General features: G+C 39.0%; 6 protein-coding genes across 16 annotated transcripts in view; 4 read left to right on the plus strand and 2 right to left on the minus strand.

Moving 5' to 3' along the window:
- The first annotated feature begins 50 nt into the window (after positions 1-50).
- LOC111805738 (peroxisomal membrane protein 11A-like) lies at positions 51-1,081 on the plus strand. The gene has a single exon (XM_023690956.1). The coding sequence runs from the start codon at positions 270-272 to the stop codon at positions 1,011-1,013; it is 744 nt and encodes a 247-aa protein (XP_023546724.1). The 5' UTR covers positions 51-269; the 3' UTR covers positions 1,014-1,081.
- Positions 1,082-1,812: 731 nt separating this feature from the next.
- On the plus strand, positions 1,813-5,644 carry LOC111805928 (lysophospholipid acyltransferase LPEAT1-like). 4 transcript variants are annotated; one of them, XM_023691226.1, is made up of 10 exons: positions 1,813-2,431; positions 2,591-2,710; positions 2,810-2,847; positions 3,063-3,127; positions 3,395-3,463; positions 4,061-4,194; positions 4,424-4,564; positions 4,692-4,755; positions 4,820-4,885; positions 5,492-5,644. In XM_023691226.1, the coding sequence occupies exons 1-10, from the start codon at positions 1,934-1,936 to the stop codon at positions 5,509-5,511; spliced, it is 1,215 nt and encodes a 404-aa protein (XP_023546994.1). In that variant the 5' UTR covers positions 1,813-1,933; the 3' UTR covers positions 5,512-5,644. The 4 variants fall into 4 exon arrangements, with proteins under 4 accessions (XP_023546994.1, XP_023546993.1, XP_023546995.1 ...); XM_023691225.1 differs by having other exon boundaries at positions 4,820-4,881; XM_023691227.1 differs by lacking the exon at positions 4,820-4,885.
- A 1,438-nt stretch (positions 5,645-7,082) lies between these two features.
- On the minus strand, positions 7,083-9,854 carry LOC111805396 (uncharacterized membrane protein At1g75140-like). The gene is made up of 2 exons (XM_023690473.1): positions 9,649-9,854; positions 7,083-9,537 (listed from the first exon to the last, which is right to left on the minus strand). The coding sequence occupies exon 2, from the start codon at positions 9,401-9,403 to the stop codon at positions 7,400-7,402; it is 2,004 nt and encodes a 667-aa protein (XP_023546241.1). The 5' UTR covers positions 9,404-9,537; positions 9,649-9,854; the 3' UTR covers positions 7,083-7,399.
- A 1,643-nt stretch (positions 9,855-11,497) lies between these two features.
- LOC111804698 lies at positions 11,498-16,386 on the plus strand. Of its 2 annotated transcripts, none has more exons than XM_023689453.1 (7): positions 11,498-11,690; positions 12,474-14,176; positions 14,256-14,331; positions 14,603-14,958; positions 15,585-15,683; positions 15,754-15,881; positions 16,172-16,386. In XM_023689453.1, exons 2-7 carry the CDS (start codon positions 12,581-12,583, stop codon positions 16,290-16,292), a joined length of 2,376 nt encoding a protein of 791 aa, XP_023545221.1. In that variant the 5' UTR covers positions 11,498-11,690; positions 12,474-12,580; the 3' UTR covers positions 16,293-16,386. The 2 variants fall into 2 exon arrangements, with proteins under 2 accessions (XP_023545221.1, XP_023545220.1); XM_023689452.1 differs by having other exon boundaries at positions 12,534-14,176.
- On the minus strand, positions 16,287-17,841 carry LOC111805471 (transcription repressor OFP7-like). Its single transcript, XM_023690576.1, has 2 exons — positions 17,736-17,841; positions 16,287-17,295 (listed from the first exon to the last, which is right to left on the minus strand). The coding sequence occupies exons 1-2, from the start codon at positions 17,839-17,841 to the stop codon at positions 16,337-16,339; spliced, it is 1,065 nt and encodes a 354-aa protein (XP_023546344.1). The 3' UTR covers positions 16,287-16,336.
- LOC111805922 overlaps positions 17,688-18,991 on the plus strand; it is a 1,829-nt gene continuing 525 nt past the window's right edge. For 2 of the 7 annotated variants that reach the window (XR_002816717.1, XM_023691220.1), the window contains exons 1-2: positions 17,694-18,233; positions 18,303-18,518. Coding sequence is in view for 5 of the 7 variants with exons in the window: in XM_023691220.1 (XP_023546988.1) it covers positions 17,970-18,233; positions 18,303-18,518 (480 nt within the window). In the remaining 2 variants the exon portion in view is untranslated. Of the gene's footprint in view, positions 18,234-18,302; positions 18,656-18,991 lie in introns of those variants that run through there. The other 5 variants (XM_023691218.1, XR_002816718.1, XM_023691217.1 and 2 more) reach the window with 5 other exon arrangements.

Here is an 18,991-nt window from a genome sequence, read left to right on the forward strand (position 1 = left end):
AAAAAAAAAAAAAAAAAAAAAAAAAAAAAAAAAAAAACAAAAGTCCAAGCACTCTCCTCCAAGCTTATGGTCTCCGTCTCCTGCAAATTCTCTCGTTTTTTTTCTTTTTTCTTTTATTATTTTCTCTGACTTAGCGAATGTCATGGCACGGATAAATAGACGAAAATCAGAATCCCCAAAACGACGTCGTTGGATTCTCCTCTCTCAAATTAATCTCCAATCTCCGGTCAATTTGGGGGAAACAGAAACTTCCCGCCGCTAGCACCGCCATGGCTTCCAAAGCTCCCCCCTCCTCTACCGAGAAACAAAGAGACTTCTTCAATCACCTCGAAGCTTACCTCGCAAAGAGAGACGGCGTCGACAAGCTCTTGAAAATCTCCAGGTACGCCACCAAGATCATCCTCTCCTCCTCCGCTCTTCCCGAATCCCTTCCTCTTACGCACCGTCTCAAGAGCTTCGAATCCAGCGTCGGCGTCAGTCGCAAAGCCTTCCGTCTCGGCAAGTTCATCCAAGACCTAAACGCCTTGAGAAATTCGCATTTCGAATCTCGCCAACAACTTCTGCTCGCTCTCGTTGCCTATGGCGGAGAGGGATTTTATTACTTTATCGAACAGTTCATTTGGTTGGCTAAATCTGGTTTAATTGACAAACGGCACTCGAATCACTTGCAGAAGATCAGCGCGTGGGCGGAATTAATCGGCTATATCGGCAGTATTTCGTTGAAAATTAGGGATTTGAAACGGATTCTTGAAGACGAGGCGTGTTTGAAAGCGAGTATTGAGATTGCAGTTACCAGAGGAGATAAACATCGGGAAGAGGAAGAGAGGATGAAGAAATTGCAAACGAAAAAGCTGATGAAGAAGCTTTCGATTGTTCAAGATTTTGCCGATGGATTCATGGCGGCGGCGGACATTCGCGATGGGAATGGCCGGCTTTCAGGTCCTCTTCCAATTTCTTGGGCTGGGCTTATCTCGGCATTGATTAGCACTCATAAGAACTGGATATCATGCTGAAATTCCTCTCCGTCTCGATCTTATTGGGCTCAATTTTCTGTCCATTTTAGATTTATTCACAGTTCATTTCAAAACATTCATAGCACACAGCCACACATTATACGCTTTAATAGTATTTTTTAAACATTTCTATTCAAAATCATGATTATTATATTTTTTAACATTTTCAAAATTTGAGGGTAATATTTAAACTTTTAAAAATTTATAAATATATTTTTTTATATTAGAGATTAATTTAGCCAACTGAAAAACATTAGACACGTGACTCGATAAATTTTATTATACCAATTAAATCTCTTACAGTTATTTTATGTACCTAAACTTTAAATTTACATTATTGTCTAATTACACATTTTGATCGTAACTATTTATTTTATAATAATTTAGTTATATACTTTTAATAATAGTTGTTATAAAATTCATTCATTTTTACTAGATAATAACAAAATACATGTAATAAAGTCTTTACGGAAATAAAAAAATAAATATGATTTTAATGTTACGAGAATTAAATTATCAAACAATTATGAGCGCATAATTTTAATGTTACGAGAATTAAATTATCAAATAATTATGAGCGCATAATTGAAAATCTAAAGAATTTTAGAATTATATAATTATAAGAGGTACACTCGTCTATTATTTATCAAAAAAATTATTGGATCTATTTAGAAATAAAATGAAATTTTATATCCAATTTTAAACTTCGGTATATACTAATTTTTAAAATTTTTAAAAATAAAAAAGAAAATGAAAACTAAATTTATAATTTAAAAAATTAAGAAAGCTAAATTAGAAATGAAAGAGATAGGAGCAAAAAGAAAACGGTCGTGACAACGCGATCTTAGTCTGGAAGCTCCTGAGGAGCTTGGCGAAGCATAGAAATCTTGATCGGATCGGAATCGCGTCTGTATAGGGAAATGGCGTCTGAGCTCCACCAATTGAGATTCGACCCGCCCCAATCCAACGCGTCCGATGAGTCTTCTGCCCAGGACGACCGTCCACTGTTGAATCCAGACTCTGACGCCGTTGCCGACGACGATTCCGACGATCTCCACCAGAAATATGCTCCGTTTGTCCGACGAGATGTTTACGGCACCATGGGCCGAGGGGAGCTGCCGTGGATGGAGAAGGTGCTGCTCGCAATAGCGCTCGTTACAATCGTTCCTATACGGGTGGTTATTGGGACGAGTTTGCTGTTCCTCTATTACATGATTTGCAGAGTTTGTACGTTATTTCACGATCCGAATAGGGAGACGGATGAGCAGGAGGACTACGCGCATATGGTGGGATGGAGGAGGTCCGTAATTGTTTGCACCGGAAGATTTCTGTCCAGAGCCATGTTATTCGTTTTAGGGTTTTATTGGATTTCGGAAGTTTATCGAATCCTGCCAAATGAGGACAAGTCAACTAACGAGGTGCGCTTTAATTTCTGCTATCTTTTCCAAGTTGAGATTCGGTCATTGTTCTGTTCTGCTTTCTTGTACATTTCAGTTCATAGTTATCTTAAACTCTGCATCTTTGAGATTGTTCTCGTGTTGACTGTTATTTGCTCTTTCCTCTTGTTTGATGTCTAGAACGAGGGGCAAGAGAAGTCTCAAGAATCTGAAAGACCAGGGGCCATTATCAGCAACCATGTATCATATTTGGATATCTTGTATCATATGTCTTCTTCCTTTCCAAGTTTTGTTGCTAAGGTTTTGTTCAAACATAATTTTTCTAATTTTACTACAATGAGTGACAAATTCTGGTTTTCTGATCATCGATTTTTCTTCTTTTCCTTTGTTTGGCTGAAGAGATCAGTGGCTAACATTCCTCTAGTTGGTATTATCAGGTTAGCCTTGTTCTTTCTGGTACATCTTGACTCCTCTACTGTATTGCATCATATGCATTCGGTTCCCAAACATTGGTTTCAATGAATTATTTTACAAAAACCCAATTTTCTATCGAAAGGTTAATCTTCAAAATTTAGGGGAAAATCCAAAAATTACCCCTGAACCTGTTTGACGTTTTATGTTGCTCAAGTTTAGCTGTTGTTGTTTGTGACAGCAAGTGCCTTGGCTGTGTTTATGTTCAACGGGAGTCAAAGACATCTGACTCCAAGGGTGTTTCAGGTAGATTGTTGTTGCTTTTTGAAACTTTTTTAGAGATACTCATTCCATTGGCTTTATAGTCATAGATTTGAGTTCGTTAGTTTTTTTAAGACAACATAGGAAAGAAACCATCATTGTTTGCACATTATTATTGTAAATCCCCATTACCGCACGATTCTTGCATTAGAGTTCATTCGAGGACATTAGTCCCACGAAATAGCTCTTAACTGATGTTCATCTGTAATTCCGCATCTGGTCTTCAGATATTAATCATCCTGTTGCTTGTAGGTGTTGTGAGTGAAAGAATTCGAGAAGCTGTGAAGAATAGCTCTGCTCCCATGATGATGCTTTTTCCAGGTTTCTTAATGTGGTCTTAACCACATTCTCTTTTATTTTGTTTCTTCCTGATTTATGCGTGCCCCTTTAACTTAAGAGAATCACAATGCTTCAACTTATCTCATTTTGATAGTTGGGGACTTTTGGCTTTGTTATTTAAGCAAGGTATACATTTACCTAACTCACGGTGCTTGAAATTATCTGACTCCTTTCTCCATAGTTCCTAAAACAGCTTTTGGCTTTGTTTCTTCCAGAACTTTTTTTTTTTTTTTTTTTTTTTTTTAAATTCTTAACATGATCATCAGTAAGCTCATTAGCCACCAAACAAGAGTCATTAGTTTCTCTGTCTTCCATGAAAGAAAATTGGGAAGAAGAAACGGAGGGAGAGCTTTCTTGAGCGTTTCAGCTAAAACTTCGGCTGTAATTGTTAAAAATGTTGGGGGCAAAAAGCCTCATTCTTTTGGCTTCTGATTCTTAGATAGCAATAAAAATAGTATGAATATCGGCAAATTTATTTGTGAGAATGGCTATTGTGATAATCTAAGGACTAGTTAAGAATTTGTGCTTGTGGTTTTTTCATCGTCCAAGTTGTTTAATGTGTTATTATTACTTCTACAGAAGGAACAACTACGAATGGGGAGTTTCTCCTGCCATTCAAAACGGGTGCATTTTTGTCAAGAGCTCCTGTTCTTCCATTGATTTTAAGATATCCGTATCAGAGATTTAGTTTGGCCTGGGAATCAATAACAGGAGTGAGGCATTCTATTTTATTCTACTTTGCCCTTTCAACATGTCTTCTTAAACTTTTCTTAAACTTTTGAAGGAGAATTAGCTGCAGACATGGTTTGAACCCACAGCGCCTTATATGAGTTTGTTGCTTTTACCTCAAATTGTTGAACCCCAACTCGTTTGTGGCAACCCTTTTGATATTGTAAAGGTTTCAGGACCCAGTTTAAGAGAGATTTGAATTTTTATTGGCAGGGCCGTCATTTTTTACTTCTTCTCTGTCAATTTGTAAATCACATGGAGGTAATAAGACTGCCGGTCTACGTCCCATCACCAGAAGAAAAGAATGATCCGAAGCTTTATGCTAATAATGTTAGAAGGTTGATGGCCAAAGAGGTATGCTCTCTCCTTCGTTGCACTATTCTATATTCATTTAGGAGACAACGAGAACAACTTTGAGACCTTTCTGACTAATTTTCTTTAGAGCTCGAGCTAAAGTTATGGCGACTGTTTTTATCTGCAGGGAAATATGATGCTTTCGGATATTGGACTCGCGGAGAAGCGTGTTTATCTTGCTGCTCTGAATGGTAATAATAACACCCGTATTGTTTTGCATCAGAAAGACGACTGAATTCACTAGTTCGTGTGTAGTTTTAGTTTGTCCAGGAATGAACTGTTATGACGGGGGGGAAGTTACGCACCCATCCATCTATGTAGGTACTACTAGAGTGCGTTTCTTGGCCTGTATAATATATATATCTAACAAACATAATATTTGAGTAGAGTTTAGTTTTTACCTAGTATGGCGTGAGTTTGTATGTGACATCCCACATTTGTTGGAGAAGGGAATAAAACATTCCTTATAAGGGTGTGGAAACCTCTCCCTAGAAGACACGTTTTAAAACTGTAAGGATGAGGGTCAAAGCAGATAATATCTACTAGCGGTGGGTTTGAACTGTTACAAATGGTATTAGAGCCAGTCATCAGGCAGCGTGCCAACGAGGACATTGGCTCCCAATGGGTGTAGATTGTAAGATCCCACATCGGTTGACGAAGCATTCATTATAAGGGTGTGAAAAACTCACACCTCTCCTCTAAAAGACGCGTTTTAAAACCATGAGGTGGAAACGCGTTTTAAAACCGTGAGGTTGAGGGTCAGTATGATGTAATAGGTTGATTCCTGAACTAAATTTTTTTTTGTTTTGGGAATGGAATTGAAAGTGTTGACAATATTTGAACGTGTCAGAAATTGCCTTGAGAAAGCAAGTTTAAGCAGCCTATTAATCTGAATTCTGAGGTGTTGTCTCTTTGGTGTTCCTGCAGGTACACCACGGCAATGCTAATTTGGGATGTCATCATCTGTAAATTCTTGTAGATGATAAATATATGGAAAACAAAATACCCTCACCATCATGTGCAAGTATTCATTAATCAATATCATCCCGAATAAACTTGTTCGTATGATTCTTCTTGAGATTTTTCTATTGTGCTGTGTAGCTTGTGTACGTTCTTGTGAGTCTCATCAAATTTAGGATTTTCAATTCGGCTGAGGATTCAGTTCACATGTGAATCTCACGATAATTTGTTTGAGAATCATGAAGTCCTGCAGGCTGAGCTTGACGTAGATTCGTTTTCGAATCTCATTGCTCGTCCGCTGCCGGAGCTTCCAAGGCAACTTGTGGCCGCGTCGATGAAGCTGAAGGTTCTGTCTCGTTTGAATCCTTTGTTGCAGATCTCGCACAGGAATCGGTTTGTTGCTAGAAGCGATTTCGGCGACAGAACGATCACCAACGCCGCCGGATCTGGTATCCCCGGGAGATTCCGCTTCTTCTTCGCTACAGCTACGGCGTCGATTATCTCGATTTCAACTCCCGGCGAGCAAGATGCCGCAACCGCCGCCGTCGGAGGATTATTCTCTACCGATACCATTGGAAAATCGGACTACTTAGAGAATTTCAGAGGATTATCTTCTTTGAGTTTTACGTAAATGTCAAAATTAAACCGGTCGTCGGATTTTTCGCCGGGAATGCGTGATCCTTCGAGGCGGCGGTCACTTCGCAGTTCACACTTGAGAGGAACAAGAGAGGCAGAAGTTGAAGAAAGAGCCAGAAATTTAAAATTTCGGTTATCTTCTTATTAAAGCGGCGCGCCAACCATGGTTAAGTTTCCAACTACGTTTTGGTGGATTACCCTGGGCCCCACGGACGCCACGTGTCCGGATCTGCGAGTTTATTAATTTTCGTAGGCCAAGTCGGACTACTTCAGCCGGTGCATGACGTATAGTCGAATTATTTATTCCATTTTTTTAAAACCAGAGCCACGAAAAGACGATTATACCCCTAAACAAATTATCAGATTAAAAGAACTCGTGACAGAATAATTTCTCCGACCAACAGTGTCAGGGAGAATCTCGCCACGTGTAAGACGATGACGAGGGATTTGATTTTTAAAAAAGAAAAGGTTGTAGATCCGAGATTGTAGGTTTGGTTGCATATTATAAAATCTCCTAACCCTTAATCTGGATATGGGAGTTTAGGACAGCTATGGAAAACAAGCCTCGTCTTAACCCAAACTTTTGAAGCTGAAGGAAAAGCAAAGAAACTCCACAACCATTCAACCAAGGTGTAGAACAATGCATGATCTGGGGAATTTGCAGTAATGCTATTCATATAGGCTGTTGATCGACCAAACCGAATCGGTTTGGTCCGTGTCGCTGTCTGAAATGGTACAAACTTTACACCAAGCAAGAAGAACATTATACAGATCGCAGTTGGTAAGCAAGGCGATTCAAACGTAAGAACTAAGCTTACCCAGACAAGCATGAACCCCAGAGGACTCGTGTTTCAGGACGAGTTGTTTATAATATTCGTGAACTCATATTTCTACTTGATAGTATAATTTTACATGATACATCTCATGAAGAACTTGAATTTAAGTTAAGACTGTTAAAACATTGTGCGGGCATGATGGAATCAGCAGAAGTATGCAAAAGGGGAACAACAATTTCAAGAAGAAAATTGCATTATTTCACTATTCTTTTTTTTTTTTTTTCTTTTCCTTCTCCTTTGCATGCAACTAGAAACACAGAGATATAGAAATATAGCGAGATCAAACATGTTCGTACCGACCAGCAAACGCAAACGAGCAAATGGGAAAAAAGAGAACGTAATCAGGATTCAAGAACTTGAAACTCTTTGAAGCAAAGATTTCTAGCTGATACCTACTTTTCCTTTAACTGCTTTCATCCACCACCTGATTCACCACCTGGTTGTTTGCAAATAGAGGCTCCCTTCGTTTTGGAAATCCTGGAGGTTCTAATGGCGATCCCCTAAATTTGAGCTCAGAAGCTGCTCTATAATTTGGATCAACTGCAGCCTGTCTCGAGCTATGGTCACTTGTCGTAGCTGGCCTAAAAGAACTCGTTACCCCGCCAGGATACCCTGTAGGAGAACCATAACGCCGTGGTGGTCCTCTTAGGCCGCTGCCTCCTCTGAGATCCATCATATCAGTACTTCTCGAAGGAGTGTCTATGAAAGACGTTCGCATATCAGTACTTCTCGAAGGAGTGTCTATGAAAGACGTTCGCTCGGTCGATCCAGTTCCCAGTGGAGCTCCGGTAGTTGGTGAAGTGGCAGTAAAAGGGTCATCAGGTCCCCATGAAGTGAGTGCCTCCTTTTTCTTGGCAAAGAATTGCCAAGCTCCAAAGAGAAATAGTATGAAAAACAGAACAGGGCTTGTCCAGAGCATTGTGTTGAACTCTCCTTTATAAATTGGAAGATTAGAGCGATACATTCCTATATATCCACCTCCTAGTCCAAGAACCACAAGCTTTTCACGATCACTAGATATTAAGGGTATAAATTTTCCTTGAGACTCTAAATCCGAATTCTGGTTGTTCAGGAAAGATGACCTGATCTCGTCTAAACGAGCCGAAAATAGAAGCCTCGGTGCACCAACTCTAACATAATGCTGCGACGACACATTGAAAACATGAACCTTCTCGCTGCCAATCACAAGCAAATAACCCTTAACTGCCTGAAAGAGAAGTGGTTCGTCAAGCTCAAACTTCTTCTTTGATCTAACCCTGCATTTAAAGTTCATTATATCTCCCAACAACATAACATGAATTAAATCGCCGTCTGATGTAAAACCATAGGCTTTAGATCGCTCTGTGGCATCAAACACGTAGTTTCGAGCTAGAGAATAATTCAATCCCTCGCATTCGGACTCCCTAAGTTTCATGCTCCTCAAATCCAATGAGCCAGCACCAGTTTCTGTCAAGAACAAAAGCCTCTGCTTCAAGAATGCTATCGGCCTACTCGTCGGCATGACAGAACCATAAACTGTACCATCTTCTCTGAAAACCTTGATCTTTCCCTTGACATCTGAAGACAGAATGTACCTGGTCCTCCCAACATGATGAACTTCCAATATGGAAATTGGCGACTTCTCCTCTCGACCATCAGTGACCACAAATTCCAAAACATGTTCCATGAAAATCGAATTCGACTCCTCCCCATTTGATCCCTCCCAAATCCGATGCATCGAGATCGCCCCGCTCTCGTGCCCCGTAACCAGAAGGGTCTCGTTCTTATAAATAGACATATACGAAAGCATTGCAGTAATGGGCGATCCAGACATTGTACGAAGCTCAACCGCAACATCTCCATTTCTCACAAAGACATAAATTCTCCCTGTCTCATCTCCAACAGCTACATACTTGCTATGCCCCTCAAAATCCCTGAGCGGCAAGACATTGATAGAAGTAGCATCAGACTCCAATTTTACAGCCGACATAAAGTGGAACCTCTCAGACCAAAATGGACTGTATTTGGTCACTGAAACAGCTCTCCCTCTACCCCCATCTTGAATTCTAGTGTCCAAATCGCCATCTCCACCATCATTCAAACCATCTTGTTTACCCCCGCCTAAACTAACCACCTCAGGCACTACCCGCCTCGAAGCATCAGTATTCAACTTCACATCTCTATGCACCGCCGTGGGAATATTAGATAACCTCAGCTCCAACTTACTAACTACATCGCTAAGGTTTCTCACTAACTCTTCGAGATTTTTCAGTACATCATACTGTCTAGTTTCAAAAGGGACTTCAGTTTCAGATTGGTTCAGCTCCAAGGAGCTGGAACAACATACAAAATCCCTAGAAACATAGGGAATACCAAAAACGAATAGAAAATATATGAAAAGAAGCTTGCCTTTCCGCGGATTCGCCATTCAATAAGCTAGGAGAAGCTATTCAATACCTCGCCATACAGAGTGAACTTAAATTTCGGATCTCTGATTCTGTTCGGATCTGGGAACAGGAGCGTTTCGTCGAAAACTTACCTGGATTTCTTTTGTTTGTTTCGCTTTTTTTACGAATCCGTGAGAAGTTATTACAGATNAAAAAAAAAAAAAAAAAAAAAAAAAAAAAAAAAAGGAGCTGACGGTATTAAAAAAATCAGAGACGGAGACTGTACCAGGATCTAGGGCTTTCGAAAAGGTCGCGATCTCAGGCGAAATAGTGTCAACATGCTTCGATCAATTTCTTCCTTCCGACCATTTCGTTGGGGGAAATGCGAAGGGGAAGCGGTTTTAATTTGGTCAAGTTCCTGTCTCCTCTCCTCTCTCCCAACGTTTTTCTTCCCAAAATCTTCCGTCTTTTGTCATTTTGCGTTATGTTTGAAGCTCCTTCTCCCATTGGATAAAACACCAATATTTTCATCCTTTAACTATTCTTTTATTTTATTTTCTTTTAATCTTTTTAAATTATCTTTNAAAAAATCTCGCACTTTATATAAATATCATTTACATCTCGAGGAGAAATAACTGTTTGAATGATTACATCCATGTACAGTTATGTGAGAAGAGCCGTGGATAGAAATGGTCTTATTGTACCTCACTCTCTTATCTTAATGAGATGCGAGTTTTGCATACGAGATTCATGGGGGGTCTACGTCCTTACGTTTTTGTGCAATAAACTCCTCCGACCGAAGACTTTTGATAAATGGTTCGAGCTGTTGTAGAAGAGAAGCCTAGTATATTAATTACAATAATGAACAACAATTAAGACAGTATCTCTTATTTATATATCCATAATATTCGTTTAATTAATTAAGGTGAGAATTCAATATATATATATATATATATTAAGATTTTGAGTGTTTTAATATTAACGTTTAAAACATTTATGTTATTATAATTTATAACAAATAGTATGGAATCGATTCGTAAAACAGCGTACGATTACCTTTTTTCTTTTTTCTTTTTTTTCTTTTTCCTCCATGTTAGCTGTCTTAATGTTCCAGGACATGTGTGGCATTGTCTTGTGGTGCCACGTGGCATGTGCATGCAGGCACAACCTAATGTCTGAGCCACTTACGTGTCGAATTATTAATGAGGATGAGGATTGCCAAATAGTTTCCAATTTTGCTGTTCCATCAGACATTGTAGCTTGTAACTTGTCCGTCGGAGATCGTTACACCAACATCACATTAATTAGTTAATTAATGCCTAAATCATATAACTTTATATTTTTTTATATCAACGTATATATTGATGTACCCTAATATCGTAGTTAAAATGTTCTGATATTAATTATTATAATGTACATGGAAACAAGATCGATCGTGTTCATACGCCCGCAAACATAAATTAAATAAAGAAACACAAAGATTTATGTACTTTGGAAATAAAAAATTCTCGTACATCTATGGATGACAGTAAATCACTGTAACTAAAATGTTTACAAGTGTGTCTCTCGCACTTTCACATCACAAAATCTCTCTTACTAAGTTTCTTCTAACTGTTTATGGGTAAATACAAGATAACAACGACTTCACATCTCAAAACAATGCTAGACAAACTTTTAGATAGACATAACAATATTAATATTATACATGAAATCAAGATAATTCGTGTATCAATATGGGATGAACCAAATAAATTTCAGTAAAAGGATGCATCGACGAGGGGAATATAACAAAGGTTTTTCACGACAATTCACAACGTATATATTAAAAAAAAAACATTATGTTTAAATACTTTTTAATGAATAACTTTTATTTTTTTAAATAAATTTATAATTTAACAATATTTCTAAAAGCTAAAATTTCAATTGTACATATATGGGGTAGGATTGGGTGTGACACGACCCAAAAGTTAATTGGAGAAATCTTCTCCAACACTCAGCAAAGACCTGAAGTCAACGAGTCAACAAAATCAACGGCCGGATTTGAAGTAACTGATTTAAGAGAAGCGGCCACATCTACCGCACGCTATATAATGGTTTATAAAATCATTTTCGCTCTAATTTAGTCTCTCGATTTCCCGCCAGACGAATTGGCGCGAATCTGAATCTCGTCTCTTCTAATATTTCTTCTGTTGGTAGAACTAGCCCTAGATCTCTCTCCCGCCTTTTTCTGTCACTGGATTGCCCTGTTTCGCCTTCTGCTCGTTGATCTCCTTCCTCCTCCGTCGTCTGCCAGCCTCGACGCCAGCGATTGAAAGAGTCCTATCACTGGTTAGTCAGTACTTGCTTTTGCTTTTCTGGTACTATTGTTCGAATCGGAGGCGGTCGATTCATTGATCGGATTTGCAAATATTCCCTTTTAGTTCGTCAGCCGAATTAGTTTGATGCATTTTTTATTTTGATAATGAGATCTAGACATTTGGACGAAACATTGGACATTAGCTCCGGAAGTTTAATTAGCTGAGTTGTTTAGCATGTTCATTAATTCTTATATTTCAGGCTTTTTGGTTGATCGGAATAGCTTTCTCTAACGTTCACGGATTAATAGGTACAACGTCCTACGGATTGATAGAATGTTCATTCATAACGTCAACTAGATTTAGTTCTCTAATGTCCATGGTTAAGTCGACGTGTTTATTTTAGTGAAAATGAGCTGTCTCCTTTCCGAAAGGAGAACCGTTCAATTGGCCGAGTAGTGTTAATGTCGAGATCTGGATTTAACAATTTAATATATGAGTATAAAGTAAATTATGAATGTGTATTGTGGAGGATTTACTTGGCGATGACTGGTATTTTTCACGCCTTGCTAGTTTCCTGGCTACTGACCTTTGTTTCTGCATAAACGTGTCAATCCTTTTGTTCACCCATAATTTGGGCGACGAGTCACGAGGTCACAAGGTTTTCAACTATATCGGACTTGATTGTACCAATGTTCCTCAATTTCCCATTTTGGAGCAGTCTTATTGAAATTTTCCTTGAAATTGAAGATGAATAAGTTTTTTTGGGCGGTGGACCTACACTATTTTGATCCTCAATTTTCACTTTGTTGTTTAGAGTCATGCTGTCCTGATGAATTTATTGCCACCATTACTTAATAACTATTTTTCACGGCAGGAGAAGCATTATCTCTGTTCAGCGAGGGGAAGAATTATACTTATCGAATGGAATTAAGAAGTTTCAGTCATTTGCATTATATCAATGTCACTAAAGGTGGTGCGATGTCAAAAGTTCTAAACGTCAACTCCCATGGAAAGCCTGCAGTCGTATTTAAGAAGCTTACTGACATATATGAATCTATAGATGACAAGACTCAAGAATCACTTCCAAGACGATGGTCGAGAGAAGGTTTGGAAGAAAATATTCCTGATGAATGTGAGTTTAAGGTGGAAACCCAAGTTCTTTACGCAGAAAGAAAACTATTCAATGATGAGCCCGAAGTTTCTGATTCTGACAATAAAAGTGATACCGATGGGGAACAGAGTGATGTAGAAGTTGATAACATGACTTTAAAGCAGATAATGGAAGGCTGCAAGAAAAGAAAGTTGAGGCAGTCGAGATCCGTTGACTCAAGTAAGGAAAAACTGGGGACATGTTCCAGACGAGAACCAGATCATGCATGCTTGTTATCTGATGAGGATGATAGTGATCTTAATGTAGCTCTTAGCATCTGGAAATCCAAACTTTCTAAATGTAGAAAATTGAAAACCAAATGTGACGAAGGTAGAATATCTACTAGTTCACATTGCGGCCAAACAATTGGAAATTCTGACCCGATCAACAGTGATCAAGATCTCCATCCATCTGGTTCAGATCTACCCGTTCCAGTAGACATTAAAGTTGAAACTCCCGAACCCGATGTGACAGAAATCCAAAGCACAAACTACAAAATTGATGAGTGGTCTCTATTTTGTGATGAAAATATAAACTCGTGTCTGAAACACGGGCCTAATGGAGCTGATGAATCAATTTTGTATCCCAAGTTGACAACATCTGAGAAAGAAGCTGAATATTGTGTTCTAAACAGTGCATGTCATGAATATTTGGAAGATGATGAACCCAAAACTCTTCAGATGGTAGGGGAATCTAGCAACGAGTGGATGTATGAAGATAACCTGGAGGTACATAAACCCCATTATTCAGATTTTCCTGCATCAGAGAGCCTGGAGGGGCAATGTACCCCAGGTTATATATCCAATTACAGCATGTCAGAAGCTATTTCCTCGACTAAGGAACAGCTCTCTGGCACTTATATTACAAACGAGGTCATATTTCAGAATAATAGTGAAGATATGTCTGAAGCAATTGCCCCGACCGAGGAACAGTGCTGTGACACTTATATTTCACAATGTATACCCTTTACACACGAGGTCATAAGTCTCAATAATCTGAATAGCCTCAAAGTCCAAGAGACGAGTCCTGAAGGTGAAGTATGTTTAACTGAGATCAGTTATAAAGACAAGTTGGCATTTGTTCATGAAAAAGGTATTCCAACAGAATCTAACAGTAATTGTAACTTGCGCCCTGATCATGGAAAAAGTATTTCAACAAATTCTATCAGTGATGGTAACTTTAGTCCTGATCAGCATTTGATATCTACTGGCGAATGTCCAGCTACGGAGAGACAACCACAAATGTCTAATTATTATGATTCAGAAAGAAATACTCCACCAGATTTTCATCTTGATGGTTCTTTGGACACGTTTAATCAAACTGAAGAACCCAAACGTCATCCAATAAGGCTGCTGTTAAAGAGAACAGTAAGTTGAATCTAATTGATGTAATATTTGGTTTTAAATTATGCGGAGGTTGTTTATATTATTGTGCTTTCACTTTCAGTCCATTTCTCCAACATCTCAGAAAAGATTGTCGAAGGGTATGAGGTCTATGCAGTTACATGACAAAGAATACAAAAGTAAGTTCCTGAAGTTAAACATCGGTTTAGTAAGTTCCTTAGCACTAATACGTGGGAGGTGGGTTCATTTAATAATATATATATATATATATATATATATATATATATAAATTTTTTTTTACTTAATTATTTTATTTTAGAATTTATTTTTATAAGCATATGTGAAATCCTAGCGAAATCCTTAAAGTATATTTATGACTAGTCCTATAGTTTGGGAGTAGTTTGTTCACTTTTCGTTTTCATTTTCCTAATTTTTCTCTTTTCATTTTAGCATGTAGTGGCAAACCATATTCCAACCAAATCAAGTACAGGGATGGCTCAGCTGAAGAGCGTGACCAGATGAAGAGAGTGTATTCGGATACGTATCATAAGCAAAAGATTAGGAAATCAAAGAAGAGAAGTCTTCACTCAGCGAGCACCACTGTAGTTCCTCAAGCTAGCATTAGAAGCACTGCTGTCCAAAATTGTTCAGACAGTGCAATTGCATTCACACAAAGGCAGATGCAGGACATAGAATGTCTTGCTCTGAAACTTACCAATCAGTTAACGTCAATGAAAGCAATTGTTGACGACAGACTTCATGTTGAAGGAAACCAAGCTACAAGTTTCAAGTTTAACACGGATGAGGTAACTAAACATATATGGGAACACAACTTAATTGACAGCATGAGTTCTATTACTTTATTGAGAAATTGAATTTTCCATGTTCCCTTACAATATTCATGTTTAACATGCCGATTTCAGATAATTATTGGACGTGATCTTCGGAGAGCTTTCATTATTAATATCCTTTGGCATTAATTAGCATATAGGAACGTGTTTGTAAAGCCTTTAATCATTTACCCCACTTTCCCTTAGTATTTATTACCTAGGATGTACTAAGCTGTAAGTTTCAATCCTGCACGCCAAGTGTTTAACCAAGTCATGCAAGGGCTTTGGCAATTATTTCGGGGAGATTTATTTTTTCACTTCTCGAGGTTTTTGCTGGTGGGGAATCATGTCCAATAAAATTCTTCCTTTAACCTATTGCCAGCTTCTTTTGGGGGATAACTAGGCGAAAGATAAATGGATTAAAGGGTTAATTGGGTGCTGCTTATGTCAATTGAGGACATTGCTCCTTCCTGTAACTTCTTGTTGAACTTTAGACATTTAGCACAGATTGTTGCTTAGATTTTGGTATGCCGGCAATTAGCACCTGAACTTCCATGCAACTATTATGTTGTCCCCTCATGTATTATTCTGCACTTTGGCAGGTGCGAACGGCCATTGCAGACGCCACGAAAGCGCAAGCGCAAGCAAGAAAATGGCTTTCCATAATGTCGAGGGATTGCAACCGCTTTTGTAAAATAATGGTTAGTACCTCAGCGTTATCCGATTTTTCTTACAGAAGGAAAGTACTGAATTTTCTTCCCTTAACTGCAGAAAACAACCGAGCATGGTTCAAATGTTTCTTCTCTAACTGCAATTCAGAAGGTGAAGAGGAAGATTACATTTGCTGATGAAGCTGGTGGAAAGCTTTGTGAAGTTAGGTTGATCGAGGACGGCATCAAGTAACTTCGTAAAGCCTATCTACTTGGTTATTTACTTATACTGGATCATTGTTCTCTTGAGATTTTATTTTTTTTTGTAAATTCCCATGTCTCATATAAAATAAAGTGCAGCCAATGGATTCTATTGAGGAAATTAAATCATTTTCATCGTTCCTTTTTCCACATTAAACCAAAATGAGTTTGACCATATTAAAGATAAAAGATCCCAGGTTGAGTTGGAGGGTAAACTTCTTTATTCTTTATAATGGTGTAGAAATACTTTTCTAACAGACTCGTATAATATCTGTTAGTGGTAGGTTTGGACGGTTAAAAATGGTATCGGAGTCAAACATCGAGCTGGTGCGAACAAGGATGATGGACCAAAAGGAGGTAAATTGTGAGATGCTTATTGAAGTGGTAGACAGGTTTTAAAACTTATAGGATTATTATAAAATGGTAGGTAGATTGATAGGCCATCACTTGTTTGAGTGGGAATCGTAGAACAGAAACTCCCAAACCTCGGAAAAAGCTCCAACTATAATCCCATGATACTCCGGCGAGTTCAACGCCAAATAACACTGCAAAAGGTCCTCCAATCCCTTCGCCTCAAAAATCTCCTTCTCCAATATCATCTGTACCATTGACCTCTTGAAATCTTCTTGGGGTTCCTTCGATTTCTTGACCTGCACTAAGCTCTCCCCCATTTTCCATTCCACTTGACTTGGACATGACCCGATTTCGCTTCTCTTCGCCGGCGATCCATCGGAGGAGAAACTAATGGAAGAGTTCAACAATGCCTCTGTTCCTTCGCCTTCCCCTCCCTCGTACCCATACGACTTGTGCTTTGCCAGGAATGCCTTGCTTTGAAGCCCCGTTTTCTTTGATTTCTTCTTCTTCTTCCACTTCTTTCTGGTTATCCAAGAAAAGGGGGAACGCCGATTCTCCTCGCCTGAAATTTCATGCTCTGTTTCGGCTCTGTTTTCTTTCACTTGCATTAGTCCGTTTGCCCGAGCGTATGATTTCAATTTGCAGCTGATGCAGACTGATGTGGACTCTTCTGTTGAAAAATCGGCGAAGAAACCCACTGGCGTTGATGGCGGTGGCGATGGTGGATTGTGGTAACAGCTGTAGCAGGATTTGGGGTTGGCCGGCAATTGCTTCTCGTAGTGGAAATTTTCCGGCGAAGGTGTTATGGGGAAAGTTAAAGGGTGTGGGTGTTTGGGGCGGCAGAATCGGAAAGAGGAGATGAAGAGACGGACTTTGAGCTTGAAGCTTCTGGCCATGGAGAGAAGGGAGGAGGATGGCCGGCGAATTGCTCTGTTTCTCTGTGTATAAATAATTGTGACAAGAGACAGTGGCCGGCCGGCAGCTAAGTTGAGCCAATAGGGTTGTGGTTTGGACCAAATCCCAACTGATGACGAGAGGTTTATTGGTACTTAATTGTGTAGAACTTTTCCTAGAAAAGTGCAGTATAATTGGTCGTAATGGCGTGGAAACCTCTCTTAGATGAATTTAAAAAACTCTTAGGGGAATCTCAAAAAAAGAGAACAATATAGGTGAATTTGCGTTGTTATAAATGATATCAAAGTCAACACCGAATAATGTGTCAGTGAGTAAGGACATCAATGTGTGAGTAAGGATACTAGGCTTTTGTTATAAATAGTATCAGAGCAAGATATGATATGCCTGTTATGACGTAGGACTCTGATTACTACCGGTAGCAGAGCTAAACTCCAAACTATGACACAGAAGATGTGACACGGAAGAGGGTGAATCCAGCGATCCCACGTGAACAAAATAACCCTAAAGTTTGAATCCTCCCGAGTGTTGCTCTCTTTTAGCAAGTTATATTCCAATAGGTTATAATATTCCAACCAAGTGGGTCCCCTCCTCTAGTCTCCACTCCCTTTTGTGCGCAGGCAAATTGCAGAAGAAGCTCTGTCCATGGCCTTGGCCCCATTCGCACACAGTCACCATTCATGATCCCAATAAAAGCTTGCATTTACATTACGACAAAACCCTCCATTAATTTCTCATCACTCTCCTCTCTTTCTCACTCTCTACTGTTGAAGAAACACGCCCAAAACAACCCCACTTTCTCCCCCAAAAATGAAACCCGACCTTTCACCTACAATGGCCACACTGAAGAAGGACTCTCCATCAGAAACTGGGGTCTCCTTTTTCCTCTCAAGAAAAGCTCGCTACAAGTTCTGGGTATTGGCCGCCATTCTACTCCTCGCTTTCTGGTCCATGTTCACCGGCTCCGTCTCCCTCAAATGGTCCGCCGGAACTTTCGCCAGATTCTACGACGGCCCCCGCAAGCCGATCTTCGACGATCTTGACATTCTGGTGATCCTTTTAGCTATTTCCACGGTGGGTTCTTGTTTTTACTGTTGTTTTTTTTTTTTTACTGTTTTAGTGTATTGTTTTGCTGAAAATTAGGAAGTTGAAGAGCGGGAGAGGGATGTCCGGCACATGTGGAATCTGTACTCCCATGGAGGCGGCGGCCGGTTGCCGCGATTCTGGTTGGAGGCTTTTGAAGCGGCGTACGAGGATTTGATCGGCGATGTTCCCGCCGTTCGAGATGCTGCCCTTTTGGAGATCGCTAGGATGTCTCTGCAATCTGTTCATGTCGACCCAATCCCGATCAAATCCAAGGTTAGCCGTCGAGATCAAACATTTTCTTGAACCCTGTCTTGTTTGTGCGACTGTTTCTGATTGAAATTGGTTTCTGAAACCAATGGGTTGGATTCTCTTGGCGATGAAAAGGTTCCTTTCTCTATTTTATTTTATTTTATTTGATTTCAAAAATGTCATATCAACATTAAAAATACTTTTAAATAATTACTCTATTAATTAGGAAATGGAAAAAGAAATGTAGGACTTCTCGGACCTGTCTCTCAAAACTCGGGATCTTTAAGACTATTCCTATAAACAAGGATAATTAAGTATATTTTAAAATTTTAGGGATAAATTAATCTATTTCTCAAACTTATTTTAAAATTTTTAGGGATCAAATGAATCCATTTCTGAAATTTTATGGATCAAAGATTCTTTTTCTTTTTCTTCCTATGTCATGTGCATTTAATTGTTATAAAAGTGGCACCAACTTTTTTTTTTTTTTTTTTTTT

The sequence above is a fragment of the Cucurbita pepo genome, chromosome LG11 (assembly GCF_002806865.2).
Source record: "Cucurbita pepo subsp. pepo cultivar mu-cu-16 chromosome LG11, ASM280686v2, whole genome shotgun sequence".
NCBI lineage: Eukaryota > Viridiplantae > Streptophyta > Magnoliopsida > Cucurbitales > Cucurbitaceae > Cucurbita > Cucurbita pepo.

Coding starts and splice junctions, on each gene's coding strand:
- LOC111805738 (XM_023690956.1), top strand. CDS start 270: ATGGCTTCCAAAGCTCCCCCCTCCTCTACCGAGAAACAAAGAGACTTC.
- LOC111805928 (XM_023691224.1), top strand. CDS start 1,934: ATGGCGTCTGAGCTCCACCAATTGAGATTCGACCCGCCCCAATCCAAC. Junction 2,848..3,062: donor CCTCTAGTTGGTATTATCAG/GTTAGCCTTGTT, acceptor TGTTTGTGACAG/CAAGTGCCTTGGCTGTGTTT. Junction 4,195..4,423: donor CCTGGGAATCAATAACAGGA/GTGAGGCATTCT, acceptor TTTTATTGGCAG/GGCCGTCATTTTTTACTTCT.
- LOC111805396 (XM_023690473.1), bottom strand. CDS start 9,403: ATGGCGAATCCGCGGAAAGGCAAGCTTCTTTTCATATATTTTCTATTC.
- LOC111804698 (XM_023689453.1), top strand. CDS start 12,581: ATGGAATTAAGAAGTTTCAGTCATTTGCATTATATCAATGTCACTAAA. Junction 14,332..14,602: donor ACATGACAAAGAATACAAAA/GTAAGTTCCTGA, acceptor TTTTCATTTTAG/CATGTAGTGGCAAACCATAT. Junction 15,684..15,753: donor ACCGCTTTTGTAAAATAATG/GTTAGTACCTCA, acceptor CCTTAACTGCAG/AAAACAACCGAGCATGGTTC.
- LOC111805471 (XM_023690576.1), bottom strand. CDS start 17,841: ATGAATGGTGACTGTGTGCGAATGGGGCCAAGGCCATGGACAGAGCTT. Junction 17,296..17,735: donor TAGAGGAGGGGACCCACTTG/GTTGGAATATTA, acceptor TACACAATTAAG/TACCAATAAACCTCTCGTCA.